Raw genomic sequence first — 23486 nt, forward strand, 5'->3', positions numbered from 1 at the left:
GTTTGCAGACCTGGCGGTGCCAGGACGACGCTGGGGCTCAGTGTCCGCGGAGGGGAGATGAGGCAAAGCCAGAAGGGTCTTGAACGCCAAGCAAAGCAGGTGAACTTCATCCTGGGGAGCCCCGGGAGCTCTTCGATCAGAAGCGCCCGCCTGTGGCCCCGCCGCCGCGCCCCGCGCCGCCGAGCCCGGCCCCAGAACTTCTGAGTTGCCTGCAGTCATCATCCACACTTTTGCCTTATCCGTGCGCCTGCTCGTCCCCTGGAGCCTTCTGCCGCTCGGGAAGACGCGCCCCGACACCGACATCCACCCCCAGGGAAGCGCTACACCAGCCCCGGCGCGTGCCCGCGGGTGCGCACGCGCCCGCTGCCACCAGGACGTGACTCGCGGAACGTCAGCTCCCGGCGGCGGCAGCGGCGGCCGCGGGGGAAGGGGGGACAGGGAGGTGCCCCGACAATGCGTCCAGCTTCTGCAGCCGTCATCGTCTGGGTTGGGAGCTGTGACCCAGTGCTCTCGGTCCGGCAGTTTGAGAAGTTTCCGCCGGTTTCAGAAGTTTCCTCAAGCGCCTGAGGGCGTTCCTCCTGTGGGGTCTCCACTCAGGCACTTACTTAGCCACCCGTTCACCCTTCAGGGGTCCTCACCACCCTCCCTCCAGCTAATTAAGTGACGGACGCAGTAACCTAGGCGACCGCCTGATTGACAGGCATGATTACCAACCAACTTCAGGAATATCCCACCTGGGCCCGCCTGGCGCGTCGCCGGTGGCCCAATGAAAGACGAGGAAGCGCCGAAGGGGCGGTAACGGGGCAGCCTAGGTTGTGGCGGTTCCTTGGTGATTGCGCGCTGGGGCTGAGGCGTTTGCAGGTATTCGAACGATGCCGTGACGCAGCATGGCGACAGCGTTGACAGCGTGAGCGCATCCCGGTGGAGGGAGCCCTTCGGTCGCGGAGGTGGCGCGGCGTGGAGGCAGATTGCTATTTGAGGGTGCTCCCTCGAAGCCCTTCAGTGGGTGGGGGAGGGGCGGCGGACGATGAGCGGTCCCCGTCTGCGCTTGCGCCGGCACCTCTGCTGACCCGGCCAGCACGCGCGCGCATGCTCGCTGCGCGCGGAGCCGCGGTGGCTGGCCGCACTGCGCGTGCGCGCTGAAGAGCCCGCTGAGGAGCGGCGCTGGCGGACGTCGGGCGGGCGGCCCGTGACGTCGTGAGAAGCGCTTTAAAGTGCGGGCCGGGCCGGGCGTCCGAGGGTCTGGCCCGGAGACAGGCCGAGCCTTCGCGGCAGCCCTCCGAGGCATGAGGCGCTGCCGGCGCCCCTGCCCCTCGGGACGTGGAGAAGGTGGAGGAGGAGGAAGCCCCGTTGCCACCACCGCTGCATGACCTGCCGCCCCTGAGTGCCGACCCCACGCCCGCCCCTTGACGCCCCTCGCCAGGTCCTCCGGCCGCGCATGGGGGCCTGGCACTGAGGACCTCCCTCCCTCCGGGGCCCCGGGGCGTCCCCCGAGAGCCATGCCCGCCCGCCCCGGAGGACCCTAGAGCAGCGTCGCGGGGGCCATGGCGGCCGCCAGCGGTTACACGGACCTGCGTGAGAAGCTCAAGTCCATGACGTCCCGGGACAACTACAAGGCGGGCAGTCGGGAGGCAGCGGCCGCCGCCGCCGCCGCCGTGGCCGCCGCCGCCGCCGCTGCCGCCGCCGCCGAACCGTACCCGGTGTCCGGGGCCAAGCGCAAGTACCAGGAGGACTCGGACCCCGAGCGCAGCGACTACGAGGAGCAGCAGCTGCAGAAGGAGGAGGAGGCGCGCAAGGTGAAGAGCGGCATCCGCCAGATGCGCCTCTTCAGCCAGGATGAGTGCGCCAAGATCGAGGCCCGCATCGACGAGGTGGTGTCCCGCGCCGAGAAGGGCCTGTACAACGAGCACACGGTGGACCGGGCCCCGCTGCGCAACAAGTACTTCTTCGGCGAGGGCTACACGTACGGCGCCCAGCTGCAGAAGCGCGGGCCCGGCCAGGAGCGCCTCTACCCGCCGGGCGACGTGGACGAGATCCCCGAGTGGGTGCACCAGCTGGTGATCCAGAAGCTGGTGGAGCACCGCGTCATCCCCGAGGGCTTCGTCAACAGCGCCGTCATCAACGACTACCAGCCCGGCGGCTGCATTGTGTCTCACGTGGACCCCATCCACATCTTCGAGCGCCCCATCGTGTCTGTGTCCTTCTTCAGCGACTCCGCGCTCTGCTTCGGCTGCAAGTTCCAGTTCAAGCCTATCCGGGTGTCAGAACCTGTGCTTTCCCTGCCGGTGCGCAGGGGGAGCGTGACTGTGCTCAGGTAACCCACCTGGGAGGAGGGGGCCGCCCTGCATCCTGCTGCCTTAGGCTGCCCACCCTGGTTCTGGAGGCAGTAGCCAATAGGAGTCCGCGCTCTTTACGGTTCATCCCCCATTCTCCTGTTTGTAGGAGGGGCGGGGAGGGGGAGGGAGTCTGCGTTTAAAACGTGTACTAGTAAGAAAGCGGGGAGGGGTCGGAACCGATCTAGAATTCTGTATCCCAAAGGCATGATCACGGACTTGACTGTGAATTATCTAAAGGCATCTTTTGAGAAAGCTAAGATTTTAGGAGTCTCTTTCTCTTTGTGATTTTAGCAAGTCGCTTTTCCCTTTTGTGCCTCCATTTCTAAATCTGTGTTTAAAAAGAAATGAGTAGAATTTAGTATTTGAGTCTTTCCAACTCTGCCATTCTTGGTTTCCTTAACAGAGAAAATGTTGATGGATTCATTAAGAGAGAAAATACTCACCGAGGAAGGCTCCTGAGTGTACTTAATTGATACACAGTTCTCCGTTCCTAAGAGGAAGAGTGACTTCCCTGGAATTGAACATGTCAGTGATTGGGCCAGGAATAGAGGGCAGCACACTCTTAAAATTTAGCTCTTGTTGGCTGCAAAGGATCCCTTTTGGTCCTTTGTAGGAACATGTTACCTGTTATCAGGACCAAATGAAACAAAATAAAACTCATCTCTTTACCTGGAATTTGGCCCGTGGTTATGTCAGCAGCAGAACTTAGGTTCTTGGCCTATTTTGGGTCCCAGATCCTGCTGAGAATTAGCTCAGTGCCCTGGCCCCCAAAGAAGAGTGCCTGCTGGAACACCTTTGCTGTTTATATGAAGCAGAAGATTTATTTGGAAACCGCCTCCTTCCAGCCCTGAAATAAGTATATCTAGCAATGTACTTCAGTAATCCCCACAACCTCTTAGGAGATCCAGACTGCAGCTGTTCAGAGCGGCTTGGTTGACCACCGAATTCTTGTACAGGATCAGGACACTCGGAGGTTTTGTTGTGAGCAGCTTAATCTCTCAAGTGCAGTCAGTGCCGTAGGCCTCGGTCTTGGGCAAAAGTGGGGTCCCTGGAGCCCTCTTAATACCATGAGCAGGTCATCTGTCTCATTTGAGTTGAGTAGCTGAGGCTGCTTCTGTATCTGGGGATGACGGTAGAGCCTTGGAATATCCAGGGTCTCCTGATGGGAAAGTTTGGGAAGTCACTAGTAGCAGAAGCAGTACTTTGGCTTCCTTATGTGTCTCAAACTTAGACGACCACTTATCTGTCAGATGCCCCTTTGTCGTTTAGGCTTCTGAGCTTCTCAGGTCTGCACATGGTGCTCCCAGATTGATGTCTTAGCAGAGCCCTTTAAGATGGGATTTCCAGAGCATACCCTCCCGAGTGGCTTGCTGTGTGAGACAGCTTGGTGTCTGACTTCACTGAAGGGCGCTTGGTGCTAAAAGGATCTCACACAAGGGCCATTTGGTCTCTTAATGGGATACTGGTTTTCCACATGGTCACAGGCCCTCAGGGTTGTCGTCAGGAGGTCTAGCACTGGTTGGGTGTGTGATGGAGATCACAAGAGGCACTTTGCCACTTTGAGGCTCTCCCTCCCCCTGTATGCATGCACACCCCTGTATTGAAGAGCACAAGTTCCAAGTTCTTAAAATGCAGGTCTGTTAGTGATCAGCAACGGGATTGCATCATCAGGAAAATTCTCTTCATCTTTTCCTTAGAATAGTAAAACCCTAAAGCTGTCCCAGTCCCTCCCAACCCCTCCTGGTTCTGACTTGGCCGTGGAGTTAGTGTGGGCGGCTCAGCCATGTCCTGAAAAGTGCTGCCCCAGGCTTTGAATCCAGCTCTCCTCTCATTTGATTTGGGATCTTGTGGGTGTTCTTTGAGCTGCTTTCCCATCTATAAAGTGGGGGCTATGCCAGCTTTTTTTTTTTTGAGGAACATCAGCCCTGAGCTAACTACTGCCAATCCTCCTCTTTTTGCTGAGGAAGACTGGCCCTGAGCTCACATGCATGCCCATCTTCTTCTACTTTCTATGTGGGACGCCTACCACAGCACAGTTTGCCAAGCGGTGCCGTGTCCGCACCCGGGATCCGAACCAGTGAACCCCTGGCCACTGAGAAGCGGAACGTGCAAACTTAACGGCTGCGCCACTGGGCCGGCCCCTATGCCAGCTTCTAAAGCTTATTAGAATTAAATGTGATTTGGTGTCTGACATAGGCTAGGGCCTGGCACAGGGTAGGCCCTTAAATGGGTGCTTGCTTTCGTACACAACCATTTAATCATCCTGTGGTCTCTCACTGCTGATGGGGCTAGGGATTTGGTGGAGCCTAAAACATGGCTTTTCCCTTCCTAGAGTTCACAGCCCAGGAAGGCAACTGCAGGAGTACATTGAGGGGGGACATCTTAACGGGCTCTGGAGTGTTGGAAGTTTTTGAGAGGAAGTAAGCTGGAACTTGAAGGGTAACTAGGAGTTAGCCAAGCAAAGAAGGGGGTGGGGTGGGAGCACACAGCAGCTTTCGTGGCAGTAGGGGGTGTCGGGGTGGGGGCAGGTAGATGCTGACTTGAGGCAGATGGAGTTCAGTATTAGTCCTCAGATCCAAGCTGGACCTGAAGTCGAGGTTCCGGTGAGGCATGCCTTGGCGAAGCTCTTGACCTTTGGGGCTGGCTAATTGTTGTGAGGGGGCTGTCCTGTGCTTTGTAGAATGTTTAGCAGCATTCTTGGCCTCTGTCCACTAGATGCTGGTAGCACCTTCTGTGACAACCCAGAATGTCTCCAGACATTGCCAAATATTCCTTGGGGAGCAAAATCGTCCCTAGTTGACAGCCACTGCCCTAGCAGTCTGGATACCCCTGCTAATTTAAATCTTCTAGCACCTGCTCCCTTAGCACTCTCAGCATACTTGGTGTGCAGGTGGGTGAAAATCTGTCTGATAGTATTGCCTCTCTTAAAATCCTGCTTGGGCTCATCCCCAAGCTGGTGAGAGGCCTTGCTTGCTTTTAATTCCTGGTGTGTATCCCCGGCTGGAGGTGATGAGCTGTACAGTTGCAAACTGGAAAGTAGGGCTGATGAAAAGAGTGGTTCTCTGCAGATGGGGAGGGGATCTAGTAGTTCTCATCTGACTCAGACTTCACTTGTTGGTAGCGGTGGTGACTATAGCCGTCCAAGGCCACATGGCAGGAATTCAGTTTTATATTTAATAATTGTTAGTGTGTGGCAAACATTGACTCAGCAGTGTCCAAACGTGGGCATTTGGAGCAAGCCCTCACAGACCCTTCTGGAAGTGCTTCAAACTTTGTCCAAACCCAGTTGGCAGTTGTTTTCTTGTTACCTTCCTGTGTTAGGCCTGGGTGGGTTTCCTCTTAATGCTGTTCTCCAGGGAAATAAATATCTTTTACTGCCTCTTCATGTCACTTCATCCCACATTCCTTCTCCTGTTCCCTGTAGGATGAATGGGCAGATTAAAACAGATTTCAGTTGGATTAATTAGAATAATTACCTCAAGGCTAATTGCTTACTTGCTGCGACTTTTAATCACTGCTGCATGGTCTGAGGTTGTGGTGGCTACGTGCCCAGAGACCCAGGCTTTAGCCACCTGTCTGGAAATGATGTATTACCCAGCCATGGGACACGCAGAGGTGAGCTTAGCCTGTGACTTGCAGTTAACAGTTGATATTGGGTGGAGTGGGCACCCCTGTCAGTTCTGGGCTAAGGGCTGATCTTGTTCAGCTGGTTGAAAGCAAAATTTAGCTTTCTGGCTTAAAATAGTTGGGAAAGTAGGGCAGATAGGTCCTAGGCCACGTCTCTTGTGTAGAATCTTCTGATTCCAGAGGAGGGGGAGGAACCTCAGGAAGAAGTCAGGGCTGTGCATTCTCAGGAGGAGCTCTGGGCCGGGGGTTGGCTAGCCTCTGTTCTGCCAGGCCTGACAAGAAGGCAGAGGGCAACAAAGGAAAGGAAGCTAGCAGGCGAGCCATGAGCTTAATCATGAAGCTCAGAGCAAGCAGAAAATAAATAGGCCATAAAAATTTCAGGGCGAGCTGGCCATTTTTGGCTGGGCAGTTGGTGTGCAGCCGTCACTAAGATATGGTGCTATCTTTCTGGGGCCATGGGTTCATCTTTGCGGACTTCTTCCGTGGGGGTGGTGAGTATGCATGTGTCCTTTGTTGAGGCCAGCAAGATCCCGAGGACAGATTGGACCTTGTCACCAGGAAACACAGGTGGGCTTTTCTTCCTACCCCTCAATACCTACTTTCCCACCAAAAAACAAAAACCAGTGTAGCATAGACACTGAACCCAAGAGTTTGATTGGAGTTCCACTGTCAGCACTTAGCTGTTTGACCTTGGGCAAGTTATTTAACCTCTCCAGGCCTTAGTTTTCCTCTGCAGAGTGGGGCTCTTGATGCCATAGAGTTGTTAGAGAAGAGTGGATCTCTTTCACACTACTGAATGCTTGAAGTTTGGGTAAAACGTTTCTGGAAATGAGTTGCCTTCCACGCTCAGCTACTCTTTTTTTTTTTTAAGATTTTATTTTTCCTTTTTCTCCCCAAAGCCCCCCAGTACATAGTTGTATATTTTAGTTGTGGATCCTTCTAGTTGTGGCATGTGGGATGCCACCTCAGCATGGCTTGATGAGTGGTGCCATGTCCGTGCCCAGGATCCGAACCGGTCAAACCCTGGGCCGCTGAAGCGGAGTGTGCGAACTTAACCACTCGGCCACAGGGCTGGCCCCTCAGCTATTCTTTATACCTTGATGTGTATAGAACTGGGACTTGGAGCAGGTTGACTCTCTTCCCTCTGGATTCAGAAAGCCCCAGGGCTTCTCATAAAATTAGACAATCTGTCTTGGAGTTTCGGGTCTGGTTCTAGCTTGAGTCTGAGCTCACAGTTCTACCCCTGTGTCCAGGTGGCTTGCCTGCTGCCCCCCAAAGCCTCAGCTGCTCAGTGCTGCGGGCTTCTCAGTAGTGAGGCAGGCTTGTGGGGGCTGCCCAAAGCAGGTAGCCCCAGCCGGAGGGAGCTGCCACGAGGCGGATATCTTGGCCAGTCTCTCCATTTCTGGTTCTGTACTGTCCTGGGCAAGGCACGGAGTAGATGGGGAATGGTGGCCATCTTAGAAATGTGCCTTAACAACTCAGTCTCCAAGACTGTCCTCTAGGGGAGAGAGGTCCAGTCCTGCTCAGTCCCTCATAGAGAGTTTTTCCAGTTCCTCATTTAGCCTGTACCTTATCCTCTGAGGAGGGACTTGGTGCAGTCTCTGTCTTGCAGATGTAGAAACAGAGACTTCAAAGCAGTAGAACAGTTGAGCTCAGCACACGTTTCATTTAGTGTCCGCTGTGTGCAGAGATGAGTTAGGCCTTGGTGGACCTTTGTCTTGTAGGGAAGACACAGTTTCCTCAAGGCCAGATGTGGTAGTCCAGAGGCATGGGTGGGCGGTGCCGGGAGTTGAGGAAAGCTTCCCAGGGGAGGAGAAAAACTCTCGGGAGTCCCTCTCAGGCATAGAGCTGGTGGACAACAGAGCTGGGTCTGTTGGTCTTGATGACTGCAGCATACTAGTCACTGCTGCGTAGCGTCGGGGGTCTCAAGGGGGCTCAGCCCAGGCAGGGAGCGGGCAGGCTGACCAGCATGAGGTATTTCCTCCGCTCCCTTCCTTGTGAAAACAAAAGAGTGGGAGGCACTGGAACTTTTCTTCATGCCAAGGGTAGGGCTGGACCCAGGGCGTATTAAGTTTCAAGCTGGTAGACTGGACTTTCAGTTTCTTGTAGCAAGTAGGTTCCTTAGCAGTAAATAATCCTCCGTGGTCTCTGGTAGACACTTTCTGCTCAAGTTTGGCCAGAAGAGCTTTCCTTGGTTGGGACTTTGAGCCTCCTGCTCCCAGAGGAGCCCGATACTCTGAGGAGGTTGTCAGTAGGCTGTGTCACACCTTCCAGGAGGATCTAGAAGACCAGTGTTAATGAGCTCTTCAGGTGGAGTTAGTGCCACAGTCATTTCTGTGGACCTGTGCAGGTCTGCCTCTGTGCTAGTTCTTCTGAGGCCGCAACCTGGCATGGCTTGTTCTTTATTCTAGAGCCCTTTGGGGGGCATTTAAGATTTGACCACCGTCTGGATTTGCTCCAGAATTACATTAAGAGAAGTGGTTCCTTTTTGGAGATAGGAAGTCAGCACCCTTAGTAGTGCCTGTTGCCATGTCAAACAGATTGATAATACTTGTTAATAGTAGGGAAGGTTACCTGTAGCCAGTACTGCAGATTCAGGCCTTAGAAATGTGCCTTGGAGTGCTTTCAGGGAATTGGACTTAGCTCTTTGGGGAAGTTCTGTGTTGATATGGGACTGCCTTGCCGCCCAGACCTGCGCTCACCCCAGTGTGGAATGGGACAAGAGATGGGAAGAGACCTAGAGCACCTAGCCCTGAGAAAGGGGCCCAGGAGTCCCTTCTCTGCTGGCAGATCCCTGCAGGGGGCACCCTGGATCACATTGCCTTGACGGTGCTGGACCCAAGGTTCTCATTTGCCCCAGGGTGGTCCTGGGCCCTGTGGCTTGTGGCAAGTGCTTTGTAACTGGGAGTGGGGTTCCAGGCACATTGTGTTACCTAGCTTGATTCTCACAACAGCCCTACTGGTAGGCCTCCCACTGCCCCTTTCCAGGGGTGCCAACCACGTAGTCACATAACTCTGTAATCCTGTCTGGAAGGGAGGGGGCACTGTCTCCCTTTTAGAATCTTAATTCATTAGTGGCCGGAAAAGAAGACCTGAGTTATAAAGCATAGCAAAATGAACACCCAAGAACCTGCTGTTGTCTGTATTACAGATGAAGAAACTGAGGTTTAAGCCCAGCAAATGACTTAGCCAGGATCGCAAAGTTAGTAGTTAATAAAGCTCGGGTTCGAACCCAGGTCTCTTCAACTCCTCAAACTCTAGGTGGCATTTCTTACTGTGGGCCTACAGATATTAATAGGGGTTATTTGAGAGAAGGTTCTTTGGTCAGTGCTCAGTTAAATAAAGTCAGCAGATTCTTTTGCATAGTAATTGTCAGATCCTTTAACATATAATCCTTTTTTAAGATTTTATTTTTCCTTTTTCTCCCAAAGTCCCCCAGTACATAGTTGTGTATTTTTAGTTGTGGATCCTTCTAGTTGTGGCATGTAGAACGCTGCCACAGCATGGCTTGACGAGCGGTGCCGTGTCCGTGCCCAGGGTTCGAACTGGCAAAACCGCCAAAGCAGAGCGTGCGAACTCAACCGCTCGGCCACAGGGCTGGCCCCTATAATCCTTTTTTAAAGTCTTCAATATTTTGCAAATTGATTTGACTGTGGACATTTGTCCGCAGTTTCTCGTGGGACTGGTGTTCACAGAGAAAACTGAAAAACTCTAGTCTAGGAGCAGCTCTGAGGGGAAATCCCTAAAATAAAGGTTCTTTTCTCTGCCCTCAGTGTGGCCTCAAATCAGGTTTCCAAATCAGAGGTGTTTCCCTCTTGGGATTTTTATTTTTTATTCATTCTTGCATCCAGTTCTTGCCCATAGTTGAGGGAGCCTGGCTGTTTTGAGGAGTCCTTCTTGGGCCTGGAGTGTTTCTGACAGTTAAGCTTGTGTCTTTCCCGCTGCCCCTGAGAAAGTTGCTGATTCGCAGCCATGTAGAGGGAGATTTGTGGTCCAGGGTCAGTCAAGGGGATCCGAAACAGAAGGAGAAGGCACTCACCTCCCACTAGGCCGTGGCTGTGTCTCTGGCTGTGTCAAACTGCCTCAGCTCAGTGGAGGAACTTGGGATGGGGTGCCTCTTCGATGCCATACTCCCAGTGAGGGCATGTGAGGGGAGCTGAGTTTTCTTCCAGAATTTCCAGTCGGGAAGACATTAGCTGTGAAGAGGACAGTCATCTACCCGTGCTCATAGGTCTGTGAGCAGTTTTAAAAATTATGTAACTTGATGAAAATAAATAGATGTTTGAGTGTGATGGAAATTCTTAAAATATTCCAAACACAGCTGTCTTCAAGATTTTGGATCCCCCCAAATGGTGGTTTTTGAAAGCTTTTTTTTTCAAGTAGGCAAATTCTCTTTTTGAACATTGCAGTCTTAGTTCTCTCTGGTGACTCAGTGCTGTCAGCGTCTGCCTTGGCTTCCTCTGCGTGCCAAAGGGTGGGGGAAAGGAGGGAAGAAGGAGGAGGAGATGGGCTTCTTGTCTTCTCTCCAAGGCCGCTAAAAGTGTACCCTCTTGAGGGCCTTTTAAAAGAAGGGCTCCTGGCCTGAGCAGGGAGATTCCTGCTTCAGTTTCTGCCTTAAAGGCCCTCTTTTGCCTCATCCCAGGTTTTTCCTTGAGGGGTTTCTGGGCAGAAGTGTTCTGGAGCTTAACATGTTATTTCCCTTCCATGTAGATCCTTGAACATCTCGAATAATGGGGCAGAGGGCAGCCTTCAGACCTGAACCGTATTTCTTTTTCCTCACCCCTCAGGAGCTTTGGTTGTCTGTTCACTCTCCATGCTCACTTGCCCTGTGTTTATTTTCAGTGGATATGCTGCTGATGAAATCACTCACTGCATACGGCCTCAGGACATCAAGGAGCGCAGAGCGGTCATCATCCTCAGGAAGTAAGTGCCCTGGTGTCTAGCACCTGCAGGCCTGTCTGGAGATGGAGGTCGGGGTTCTCTGTAGCAGTAGCATAGTAGCGTGAAGCCTGGGAGAGAGGTCTCCTACTTTTTGATTTGAATTCTGTGAGGATAAAGTTGTTTTTTCTTTCCTTCATCAAAAAATTAAGCTCTATGGCTGTTTAGGAAGTTTAGGGCTGAGCAAATGCACATGCTCCCGGTGTTTATGGTCACAGTCTTGAGATAAGATTTGGGGAACAGTTCCAGATGCCCCTCTTCTTTTCCCCACCTCCTAGGTTCTGATTTGTCACATGTTCTCTTGCTGATTATTTTTAGACTGTGCCTTAGTGGCCTGCTTTAAAAATCCCTGGATTTTCACTTCTGGAAGGATGAGGGAATAAGAAGAGGAAATGAAGATGGGAGGTTAGGCTGCAGTGTTCTGCGGACACATGGCTTGTGGCTGTCCCTCCTCTCTGGCCAGAGAGTCAGGGGTATACTGACCGACATCACCAAACCCGGCCTTAGCAGTGCTGCTTTTTGTCTGCCCATGGGGTGAGTGGACTGAGCCATGCAGACACTGGGTCAAGACAAGCCTGCCTTACAATGGAGTTTCAAGAGGCTAGGTGATTGCCCAGGGTTGTATAGATAGATGTCCAGAGTTGTATAGATAGATGTCAGTGAGTAGAGCAGGACCAGTCCCTAGACCCAGGCTGGAGCAGGGTGTCCTGTAGCTTGCCATCTTTTTTTTTAATTAAACTTTATTTCTCAGTATAGTTTTGGATTTTCAGAAAATTGTGATGATAGGACATAGAGTTCCCATGTATCCAACACCCCATTTCCCTTACTAATGCCTTACACTAGTGTGGTACATTTATTACAATTAATGGACCAATAGTGATCTGTGATTATAAACTGAAGTCCATATTTTCTTCAGGTTTCCTTAGTTTTTTCCTAATGTACCGTTTTTGTTCCAGGATCCCACATTACATTCAGTGGTCTCCTCTTGGCTGTGACAATTTCTCTGACTAGCCTTATTCGTGATAACATTGACTAGTCTGGTGTTTTGCAGAACATTTCTCGATTGGGGTTTATCTGAGGTTTTTCTCACGGTTATTAGGTTTTCTCATGGAGTTAGAGGTTTGGGGGAGGAAGACCACAGAGGTAAAGCACATTTCTCCTCATGTCCTATCTAGAGCCCAGGACTCGTCCCTGTTGACGTTGACCTTGAACGCAGGGCTGAGGTCGTGTTCATCAGGTTTCTGCACTGTAAAGCCCCTGTTTTCCTCCCGTCCTCTTAGGAGGGAATTTGCTGTGGGCAGCTCACGCTTGAGGAGTGGGGAGTTAGCGCCAGCCCCTCGAGGAGGGAGCAGCTGCACAGCTTATTTGGAATTCTTCGGCACAGGAGGTTGTTTCTTCTCTCCCATTTGCTCATTTCTGTATTCAGTCATTTACTTGGTATGTATTTTATGCTCAACTTGTTCCAACTTTGGCCATTGAGAGCCCTCTCTTTTTTAAAGTACATCTTTACCTTCTGGCTTGCCATCTTTTAAATTTCAGTCAGTAACTTTGGCGTCTTGGCCATTTGGGTCCAGAACTCGAATAATGTGGTGGTGAAGTCTCTGGCATGGCTCTTCCAGTTTGTCAAGTCACAACTTTGAGTGTCTATTTTATCATCTGTAGAATGGAGGTGATGCAGACATGTGGGTAATCTCATGGTGCAGGCAGAGCACTGGACACATTTGGGAGCTTCAGACAGGGATCATCTTGGCAGTTGGAAGCTTCTCTCCTCTGGCCTAAGAATATGCCAAGAATTCATCAGAAGAAAGGTTTTTATCTGCCTTTCCACTTTCTTTTCCACTGGTTCCAGCACAGCCAAAAACCTGGAACCTGGAAGTGATGGAGCCAAGAATGTAGCTCCCCTCTGGCCTCTTTTCCCATTTCTTCTCAGGCTATAGCTGGCATCTCCAGCGGCAGCCAGGGACAGGTGGCCCACCTAAGCTAGGAACCTGGAGAGGAATTCTCACGGTAATATAGAACCAGAGCTACAACTTCCCAGGTGTTCCCTCCAAGCCTCTCATGGTAGCTTATCCCAGGGAAATCTTCACTGGAGGTGCAAATGGAGGTGGCCATAGCCAGAGTGTCAGGTCACTCTTCCAGCTGTTTCCTTCCCCTTGAATGGTGGCTCCCATACTTGGCTGCCCAGGCTGGCTGAATCAGATGCTCTTTGGTGGAGCTAGGAGTCTACATGGTTAACAAGCTCCCTCGGGAAGCTCTTTGGCCAACGGGGCCCCTGGCTTTGGAGGCAACAGAGGAGGACAATTCAGGCTGATGAGGAGCAGCTCCAGAGTAGGTAGCTTGTGTTGAGGCATGTGTTGGAAAAGAACAAGCTGATGACAAGATGAAAAGATAAGCATCCTGGCCCAGGTGCTGCCTAGATCTTGGGGATATGGAGTTGGTGCATACCTGGCTGACTTGGTGTCTTCTGGTGAAGCCGAGTCCAGATGGGTGGAATTTGGCCATTGAGTCTGGTCCTGCTCCTCATTGGCAGAGGGCGTAGAGCCAGTCCTGCCTTCTTTTAAATTCAGATAAGGATTGCACATGCTGCTGAGCTCTCTGACCAGCTCTGATCAGTCAGAATTGGGATGGTCTTTCTAAAGGCCTCAGGGTGGGAAAGGGGTGGGCGGCTGCCAAGTGCTTTCTGGTTCAACAAAATTTGGCTCCTTTGAATGTGGGTGGTGCTGAGTCTTCACACACGTGGTGCTAACATTTCTCACAGGGAGGACTAGGAGGCTGGAAGTGACCTTCTGAGAGCTTCCACAGGAGTGGAATCCTCAGGCTGCAGCTTAGTGTTATTATCTGTGTCGGTTAAACAGTAAATGGCTGAGTGAGGCCTTGAACCTGGGTCTCCTGGTGCTGGATCTTGTTATCCATTGGTGGTTTGCACAGTGGAGCACCCCAAGCCCTGCTCCTGCCCCAGTGTGTCATTGGGGTGGATTCCGTGAGTTTAAGAAACAAGCTCACGGATGGAAGAGCTTTCTTGCCTCTGCTGTGCAGGTAGAGAGCTGATTGGTGAGTGTTTTAAGAGGCAGGGGGGCTACTCTACAGAGAGTGCAGTGAGGCAGCGGCTGCAGGTTGGTCAGCTCCTCGGCATCTGCCGACTTCCCTGAATGTCACTGTTTCTCAGCCCACCCAGGGCAAGCTGCCCAACATGCGTCTTTGTCAATCATTGGCACCCCTGGCAGGGAAAGTGGACCTAACTTTTTTGAAGGTGTGGTTAAATTTTGAAATTGCTGGTTAGAGAACAAAGAGGCTAACCAATTATTGGGGCGTAGCAATTCATTGGGGCCAATGCGAGGGTGAGGGATGTTCTGTTTTTTTCTAGAGTTCCCTAATGTGCAACCTTCTGAAGAACCTTGTGTGCTGCCCCATGCCAAGTAGCCACCTACTAGATGCCAGACACTGGGTAGAGTGCTACCTACACGTTAACCCTCAGAGTAGAGAGTGTGAACTCTGTTTGGAAAGAGGCTCAGGTAGGAAATGAGCTGCCTCAGGTCATCTAGCTAGTTTGGAGTGATCTTTGAGCAAGGATTCCTGACTTGGAAGTATCAAGCATCTACCATACACAAAGCACCCGAGGCAGGTGTGCAGGAGACTTAGCGCTCCCTTGGTGCTTGGTATTTCATAGGCTGGCACTTTGCATGCCAGTACAGCACAAGCAGAGTGAGCTCTGTCTTAAAAGTGCAGGGTGTGTCCCTTGGGGCCCCGCAAAAGTAACAGTACATCCAGCTTGTGTAAGCCGGGAGCAGAGTTTAAGGTAAAGACGGGCTTAGTAGATCTGGCTCCTGAGCTAGAGATGCTGGCCAGGTAGAAATGGTAAGCTCAAAGGCTGGAAGGTGGGAAGTATAGAGGACCTCTGTAGTGAGGGGTGTTGGGGGAGGAGGCCTTGGATCAACACCTGCTCATTAGGGGATGGCTTGTGGGCCCTCAGGCCTTCCAGTTGGTGGAACGCCCAGGACGCCCAAACCCTTGGTCTTCAGGAGGGCCTCAGGGCTGCACTCGTTCTGCCTACAAGACTTTATTCCAGCATGTTAGCCTCTCCCGTTCACCAAGTAAAGTGGCTCAAGACAGTGTAAATAGCCCACTTCTTGGTCAAGTTGTGCTCAGCTAAGAGTGGGCTGAAGCTAGGAAAAGCAGCTAGAGATTCATTTGCCAAATGTTAACCAAGGCTAGTGTGTGCTAGGCTCTGTGCTAGGGCCAGGAATGGTTAGTATACTAGTCTCTTATTCCCTTTGTCCTTGGGGAGAAGGCAGACGTTTAGCACCTTACCAGGGACCGGGCAAGGAAGGCTTTCCAGAGAAGTGCCACCTGAAGGTGGTCAGGGATGTGTGGGCTTCAGGCATGCATAGGAACGGCTCAGGGGCAAAACCAGGTCAGGCAGAAGAGATGCTCTTTACAGAGACTCAGAGTCTGGGGACTCTGAGGAAGTCCATTCTGGAATACAGAGTAGAGATGGAATGCAGCGCTTGATACAATCTAAGCTAGTCAGAGAAGACTTTGTGTTGTGCCAGAGAAATCGGGAGGGCACCGGAGCCATTGAGGCATGTGAGCAGTAGGCTGGTGAGGGATTTGCATGGGAAAGATTGTTTGTAGGTGGTTGAGCTAAATGGCTTATTTGGTCATTGAGGCTTAAGGGTCCCAGAGGTCAGAGGGAGACCCTCCCTGAAAGCAGAGCAGCCCAAATGTAGTCTGTATGTGTGGATGAGTGGAGGGTGAGAATGGAGGGTGTGCTCTGGGCTTCGTCCCTCGGGGGAGTGCAGAGGAGTGGCTGGCTCTTGGTTTCCCTGACCAGGCCTAAGACATTGCCCCCACCGAGACCCTTGCCATTGCTTCTGTCTCCATGATTCTTGTCTCCTGTGCCAAGGGTTAGGTTAGCCCACCTTTCTTCCCTGGTCCAGTGAATGTGTGTGTCAGCATGCATACGCTCTGCTCATTTGGCAGCCTGACCAGCCTAATATGTGCACAATCTGCCCAAGGAATAAGGGGGCAATGAAATCACCAGGGGATGTGACTGGCTTGGGCTCCTGGCCTGGCTCTGCCTCCTCCTCACTGAATACCAGTCAGTTACCTGATCCCTATGTTCTCGCCTGTAAATTGGGGCAGTTGTAGTGCTGGGGATGGTTAAACTCAAGAATGCTGTGTGTGCTTCTCCTAGCTCCCTCCTCACCATACCTCCCCTCTGAGCTTGAGGGGTCAGGGGTGGGAGATGAGGAAGGCTGTGCCCAGTTGAGGTACAGTGTGAGCAGAGGTACACAGAGTGGGAGGAAAGGGGGACCCAGAGGTGGCATTCAGTGACCCAGGTGGAGGGAAGGTAAGCTTGGTGTCTTGGAGAGGCTCCCCTTGGGACCTGAGTATCTTGCAGGGTATGTATGGGTGGAAGTCTGCTGGAAGCCCAGGACCATGTGCTTGGGGTGCCCTCTCTTTGTGTGATACCCATCATGTGCCTTATAGGCTCTTCTGACTATGGCAGTCTTCTACATCTGTCTCAGAACTGCCTTGTGGGAGAGCAGGGCAGGAGTTGGAGAGGGTGATGTTGGAGGGAGGTTGATGGGGGGCGGTGCCAGGAGGGGGTAGGTACTATTGCAGGAGAGACAGCAGCACAGCTCTGGGCTTTGTGGGAGTCTGATACTCAGAAGTGCTGGAGCCTAAGTCACTCAGTAGACAAGGGGGTGCTCAGCATGCCCCCTGCACTACTCCCTGCCTCCTGGCTCCTTCGGGAAAGCCAGGCTTTGTAGCACAAGGGAGCTTGGTGAGGGTGGAGCCAGAAGTTGAGGGAGTGGTTGCCAGCAGGACCTGAAGTGCACCGTCTCCCAGAAACGGTGGTCCGGTGGTCTGCCTGACAGCTCTCTGCTGCAGTGAAGAGAGCCCACCTGGGCTTCAGAGGCCGTTATGGGGTCGTAGCTGTGTGACTTAGGCCAGTGATTGGTCTCTGAAGTAGCGTTTCTTCCTACCCCCGCAGTGGGAATAATCTTACTCACAACTTCAATCGAGGATTCTATGAATGATGAAGGAATAGGAGGGGAGCATCTGGGACAGGGTCAACTCCCTTTTTTTCCCCAAGTAATTTTGTTGAGATCATAATAGTTTATAACATTTGGTCGTTCTCCCTTTGTTCTGGCTTCCCCTGTACCTAGGCCCAGTCCCTGCTTTGTCCTGGGGGCTGTCCTGACACCCTGAGTGACCTTTCTGGGTATAGTGGTCTGCCTGATTAACCCTCACCTCATATGCCTGCGGTGCCTTGCTGTGACCCTGGATGTTGATTCAAATCTGTAACACAGGTCTTGGTTCCTGTTGCTACCTGAGGAGGCCCAGGCTCAGACCTTGTTGCTGGAACTGGGCTTCCTTACTCCAAATTTGTGGCCCTGTCCGCTGAACCCTGAGGGCCTGGCCTGCTCCATGGGAGTTGGCTGCCTTTTAAGAGGGGCGTGCTCTGAAGTTAAGCTGCTGGTGAGCTCTGGGCTGGGCATCTGGCTTTAGTCTGGCCTCCTGCAGCTTAGTGGCTTTTGGGAAGTGGAGGGAGAGCAGGAACTTCTCCGGCAGTTCCGAGATGTTCTTGTAACAGCTCCAGGGGATATGTCAGGAGCCCTTTGGGCCCCAGAGCTCATACTGTCTGCAAAGTGGGTATAGGAGGCTGACTATCTGGTAGGGCCACCTCTGATCATCCCCCTTCTGCGGGCTGCCCCCTGATGACAGCAAAGCTGCCATGGCAGAGAACAGCACCCTTCTCTTCCTTTAGGCAGCTAGAGAGAAACAGCCAGTCCGTGTCCCTGGCCTGTCTGTCTAGTCTCAACTTGTCCCACCTGTCTCCCCAGCCTCTTGAGCAGTCCTAGACCCATGGTGAGGGGCCACTACCACTGTCCCCGAGCTGTGGGGACACACCAGGGCTAGGCATGTGCCAGCTTTGCCTGTGTGGCAGAATATGTTCCTGTTTTCCAGTCTTGGAGGTGGGTAAGCCAGGCTCTCCTCTTGGTGGCTCCATTGTTCTCTTGCCATCTGTCAGTCACCTGAGGAAACAATTCCAGGGTGGTAGGCCTTGCCCTCCAGGGCTTAATTGAAGCTTCTTCGGTAAACGGGCTTTCCTGTCCTGAGTGTGTGATCCCTGGCACCTGTGGGGTATTAGTGTCAGACTTAGCTCCACAGTGCCAGAGGGGAACGTGTTGGACTTAGCTCTGTGGTTGCAGAGGGGGCTTTCCTCCATGGGGCTTCAGACCCTTGGAGTCTCTGTGTCAAGCTTAATGGCCTTTGTCTCATTTGGTGTGATTTCTGCCACCTGGACCTTTCAGCGCAGGGCTAGGAGGCCTGTCCAGGTAAAGATGAGGTCCTTGGGGCTCAGGTGATTCTAATAACCACCCTCATGTTGGCTGTTGCCCAGCACCACTTCTTCCTGGTGCCCCTCTAAAGAATCGTAGCCTTGAAGGAGGTGACTTGTCTTCAATTTCTAGACCCTCAGAACTGAAAGAGGCTTTAGAGCCAGTCCACATTTCTCCCTCCTTTACTTAGGTGGGGAAACTGAGGTCCCGAGAGGGATGGTGACTAGGTTGGATTCTGAGTGGCAGCATCAGGGCTGGATCTTCTCCTTTGCTGCTAGGGCCTGCTTCCCTGAACTTGGAGTGCCCAGAGTGGAGGCTCAGACTGGTGGGCCAGACTGTACAGCTGGGCCCCTCTGACCTCCTTGTCTTTGAGGCCAAAGCAAAGGGGCAGGGACCGGCTACCCTTCCTGCCTGCCCACCAGTTTGAGCCTGAGGGCATCAAAACATTGGTTTCCAACCAGAAGGCACCCTCTGCTAGCCTCAGGATAAAGACCTCTGTGGCTCCTGCCTGTCTGGCTTAGAGTCTCACCTGGGCTTCAGCCTTTCTCCCATGACTTCCAGGGCACGTGACTTACCGCCTTTCTGACCCAGTTTTCCCCATGTATTTACAGCAGGCCAGCCAGTAGGGGTGGGGGGGATCTGTGAGGACTGGATGCAGTTGTTACCAAGACTGCCAAGCAGCCTAGGCCAAGGCAGCTCTCGGATTTCCCTCCTGCTCTCTTCCCCTCATCATTCTCATGAGGATGTCCTTTGAGTCCTGCCCTGACTACAGCACCTTATTCCTCAGAACTGAGTTAGTACTTTGTAGACAGCAGCCTATGAGAAAGATGCCTTCAGCACTTCTCCGGCTGTGCCCCCATTGCTCCCCACCCCAGGCCTCACTCCTGCCCCTTGCTGCCACTGGCCTGATTTGCCAGCCTTCTGTGTACTCTGTATACAAGAAGCCTCAGGGCTTCTTTGAACTTTCCCAGGCCAGCTTCCTCCTGGCCTGGCTTCAGAAAGGACTCTGATCACTGTCTAGGCTACCTCCCTGCCCAGCTTCTCCATCCCCCCTCTGTACTTGCATGTTTTCCCTTTACTAGGTGCTCTGTTCCTTGAAACTCACTCCCAGTGCTAGGTGAGGACTTTGCCTTCAAAAGCCCTCTGGCCCTGGCTCGGTTAGCATCCTGGAACGAGCAGAAGCTGCCAGGTAGCTGTGGTGGGACCAGAGCCAAGTGTGTGAATGTGGAGTTGGTCCTGGGCTCTCTTGGCTCTGCACAGCCTCAGTCTCCCTGTGTGAGAGTAGGGAATCTCTTACTCTGTTCCCCTCAGCCCTTCCACAAGACTGGACCAGGGGAGCCTTCCTGTCTTGATATTTCAGGCAAAGATGGAGGTATCTATTGGAATATGTTGGGGCCCTCAGTCCTCTGGTAGGTGGAGTAAATGCCCCTGGAGAACCTGAGTCGGGTGTGGTGGGGCTGCCTCGTCCAGCTGGGAGAGAGCCCTGGGATCTTCCCCCTGGAGCAACAGATCTCTATCATTGGAAGTTTCATAAGGAAGTGTCCGAATAGAAGTATTCCTATTCCTTGCTCCTAAGCCTGAACTTAAGACAGAGGGTCTTTGGAAGTCAGCTAGACCAATCTCTAGTTGAACCATGTGGAGGCTGAGGCACGGAGCAGAGACTGCTAGCATCCTCATTCAGCCTGGCCAGAGAGAGAATTGATCTGTGGGGCCCACACCTTCACCAGAAGCTCACTGGCGACCCCATGTGTGTTCCCTTTGCAGGACAAGATTAGATGCGCCCCGGTTGGAAACAAAGTCCCTGAGCAGTTCCGTGTTACCACCCAGCTATGCTTCAGATCGCCTATCAGGAAACAACAGGGACCCCGCTCTGAAACCCAAGCGGTCCCACCGCAAAGCAGACCCTGATGCTGCCCACAGGTACTCAGCTTAGGACCCTCAACAAAGGGCAGCAAAGTAGCCTCATGGCCTGGCTGCAGGGGAGATGGGTGGGGAAGCCTGGGGTAGGTGGTTAGGAACCTGACATTGCCCACCTTTCGAAAGCCTTACGTCTGGTTCCCCTGGGTTGGTGACATTGATGGCATTCTCACCTAACCTCTGACTGACTGCCTGTCCCCCACAGAGAGAAGGAGTTGGGCTGAGACTCTGACAAGTGGGAATGCTTTGTGTTCTGTCCATGACTTCCCTTGTTCAGTCCACCCAGACACTCTTGTGGGTTATACTTAAATGTTAGGAGATAAGCTTGAGACTTGGAAGATATCGGACCAGGGACCCATTTCAGAAGGGTTGGGAAGGTTTCTGAGGAAGTATTGTTTAAGCTGAGACCAGAAGGATGAGGAAGATGTGCGGCAAGGGCATTCTAGACAGGAGGTACTATATGGGCTGAAACCCTGAGGCCGGAAGAGCTTGGTGGTTTCATGCTCTAGTAGGGTTGGTGAGCAGAGGTGGGGTGGGCAGAGAGAGAAAGTGGGAGTAGAGGGCATGGTTGAGAAATAGAGGTAGACAGCGGGATCTTGAGGCTGTGAGAGGGAAGGCCTCTTTCTGTGTGGCAGCCTTGGCAGTATGGGGCCCTGGGCTCCAGAGCCAAGCAGACCCCTCAGGGTAATTGGGAAGTGTCTCAAAGACTAGGAGTGCCGCTAGTGGGCAAAGAGTACCATGCCAGTGCGTCTGCTAACATCTCTCCTTGTGGAGAACCATCGAGCTGAGTAAGCCAGGTGAGGGTCAGACCCTGGCACAGAGGTGGGAGGCCAGGCCCCTTGGCCAGCCTCTCAGGTAATTCCCCACCCCTTTCCTTGCAGGCCTCGGATCCTGGAGATGGACAAGGAGGAGAACCGGCGCTCAGTGCTGCTGCCCACACACCGTCGGAGGGGTAGCTTCAGCTCTGAGAACTACTGGCGCAAGTCCTATGAGTCCGGGGAGGACTGCTCAGAGGTGGCAGGCGGCCCCGCCCGAAAGGTGAAGATGCGGAGGCACTGAGGCGGCCGCACCTCCAGGGAACTCTGGTTAACCCTCATGTAGCTGCCCCTCCTTTTGTTTCGTTTCGAGGGTTTTTGTTTCTGTTTCTTTTTTGTTTGTTTTTTTATCTTTATATTTTTCCCTTGGTTTGTTGCCTGTTAAGGCTGAAGAACAGAGTTTGTCGGGACCTGGTTATTGTGTTCTTGCTTTTTCTCCTGCACCGAGAAAGGCTGTTGGCATCTATAGGGGACAGAAGCTCATGCTGGAGTGGCCAGTAGAGGTGTGGGGGGCAGCTGTCCTCAAGTGGGGCTCTGTCAGGCTGGGTTTATTTAAAAGCAACAAAATGTTTTGGTTAAGAAAATTCTTGTTTTACTTTAAATGTAAATCTTCTTAGTGTTGTAAATGAAGTTCAGTCTCCTGTCCCCACTCCCCCAGCGATGTCTGTGCTGGCTTGAAGTCTTCTGGGCCTTGCCAGCTCCATGGGGGCCTGCTCTCCTCCCACCTCTCACTTCTCCAGGCCCCGGCAGCTCATGCAAACACCCTCCTCCTCCTGCAGCGGTCGTTCAGGGTGGCTGGGCAGGGGCTTAAATAATGCCAGCCCCTGTAGCCCAGAGCTATTGGCTGAGCGCCGCCCCCCCCCCCCCCCCCCCCCCCCCCCCCCCCCGGTGTTGTTGGGGCCCCCCCCCCCCCCCCCACCCCCGCACTGGTCTGCTCTGCCCATGGGTCAGTCCCAGGGCTGCTGAGGGCCTGGCTGCAGTGGTCCTGACCTCTCTTGCCAAGAGCACGCCTCTTTACTGTGTTGCTCCTTTCAAGCATATGCGTGTGATTGTATGCAACAGTTAGACTTGCCATGTTGGGGCACTTGTAGGAATTGTTTCTAGCTAGAGGGACTGGTGTCCTTCCAAGTCTAGCATTTGGGGTATGGAAAATTGTTGTGGTGTATGGTAGAGTTTTTGTTTTCTTTTGTTTTGAGGTTTTATTTTTTCCTTTGGTCTCCTGGCTTTTTCCTTTCCCTTTCCTTTCTCCTACATTGGCCAGCTTAGGCCTTCTCCCCGTGTCATCCCCATAGGAAGGCGCCTGCCCCCTCTGTACGCCTGCAGCATGCATCCAAGGCCAGAGCTCAGGCCTGTAGACTGGGTTGGTGCCTCCTCAGCCTCAGGGGCGTGGGAGCTGAGGAAGGGGCTTTTAAAAAATAGTAATAAAAGGAAAAAAAAGGTAAAGTCTTTGGCAGTTTCTGTCTACTCAGATTCTCAAAGGCTGCAAGGTTTTGCTGATCTAGATTTGTTAGAAATGTCTCCTTGCCAGCCAGGGCCAAGACCCCAGCCTGCTGAGAGTAGAGACCCTCCCAGTCACCAGGCTGCCACCACCCCAGAGGGCCTTGTCTTACAGAGGCCCAGGCCTGAGGCTGCAGAAGTCTGGGGCAGTCACCATCAAGGAGCCCCTCTCAGGGGCCAGAACTCCTTTGCCAGCGTGGACTCCTCACATCGGGACTGCATAACTAAAGCAGTTGCAGTTTTATTTTTTTTACAGCTTTTTTCCCAAAAATGATTTGTAGTTGTGTGTGCAGCACTTTGCCCTGATATGTGTGCTCTACAATAAAAACCAAATCTAATATATTTTGAAACAGTTGTCTGATGCTGTTGTAAGAGAGGGCTCGCCTTTTGTGCTTCCTTCATCCCTTTATTTTCTCCTTAAACTCTGAACGGGGCAGGGGGCAGGAAGCAGAGCTCATTGCCCACCAGAGCCCCAGAGGAGTCGCTGATCCAGGGTTGAAGGCTAAAGGTGGACTTGCTTACTGCCGTCTCTTCCGTTCCAAGGATTTCATAAACTGAGTCTCTGGGTGCCCAGGGCACCATGGGCCCACAGGGGCCAGGATAACACCCTGCTGAGTTGTGGAAGCCCCTCTTCTGGGAGTGATCAGAGAGGCTGCATGCCAGTGGAAGGACAGCATGAGCAAAGGTAGGGGAGGGCCTTTGTAGAAGATAGGCAAATGGTTTTTCTTATTAAACAAATTCTTGAGTTCCTACTGTAAGCTGGCCAAGCCTTCACTGTGGCCCCAATAGTGAGCAAACTCTTCTGGTCCCTGCTTTTTAAGATGTGTGCACTAGAGGTGTGGGATACGGATATAGGCGTGAAGCAGACGTTTTGGGGTGGAGACGATCGGGACCCAGAGGGTTTTAGTTCCTCTAGATCCTGGACCTGGCTCCCAGCTTCTGGTCAAGGGCTTTGGTTGAGAATCTCCTTCATTTGCTTCCAGTGACCAGAACAAGTGTGCTTGGCC

At 52.7% G+C, this 23486-nt stretch overlaps 1 protein-coding gene across 1 annotated transcript; it reads left to right on the forward strand.

The window, feature by feature from the left end:
• Nucleotides 1-1541: 1541 nt before the first annotated feature.
• Nucleotides 1542-21462, forward strand: ALKBH5 (alkB homolog 5, RNA demethylase). Its single transcript, XM_046675132.1, has 4 exons — nucleotides 1542-2314; nucleotides 10806-10886; nucleotides 20015-20170; nucleotides 21049-21462. Exons 1-4 carry the CDS (start codon nucleotides 1545-1547, stop codon nucleotides 21224-21226), a joined length of 1185 nt encoding a protein of 394 aa, XP_046531088.1. The 5' UTR covers nucleotides 1542-1544; the 3' UTR covers nucleotides 21227-21462.
• The last annotated feature ends 2024 nt before the right edge of the window (nucleotides 21463-23486 follow it).

Source organism: Equus quagga, chromosome 11 (genome assembly GCF_021613505.1).
Source record: "Equus quagga isolate Etosha38 chromosome 11, UCLA_HA_Equagga_1.0, whole genome shotgun sequence".
In the NCBI taxonomy this organism is placed as follows: domain Eukaryota; kingdom Metazoa; phylum Chordata; class Mammalia; order Perissodactyla; family Equidae; genus Equus; species Equus quagga.

What these genes read in the sequence shown, in the direction of transcription:
- ALKBH5 (XM_046675132.1), top strand. Translation starts at nt 1,545, where the DNA reads ATGGCGGCCGCCAGCGGTTACACGGACCTGCGTGAGAAGCTCAAGTCC. An exon ending in GCGGTCATCATCCTCAGGAA is followed by an intron (nt 10,887 to 20,014) that starts GTAAGTGCCCTG and finishes TTCCCTTTGCAG; the next exon opens with GACAAGATTAGATGCGCCCC. An exon ending in GACCCTGATGCTGCCCACAG is followed by an intron (nt 20,171 to 21,048) that starts GTACTCAGCTTA and finishes CTTTCCTTGCAG; the next exon opens with GCCTCGGATCCTGGAGATGG.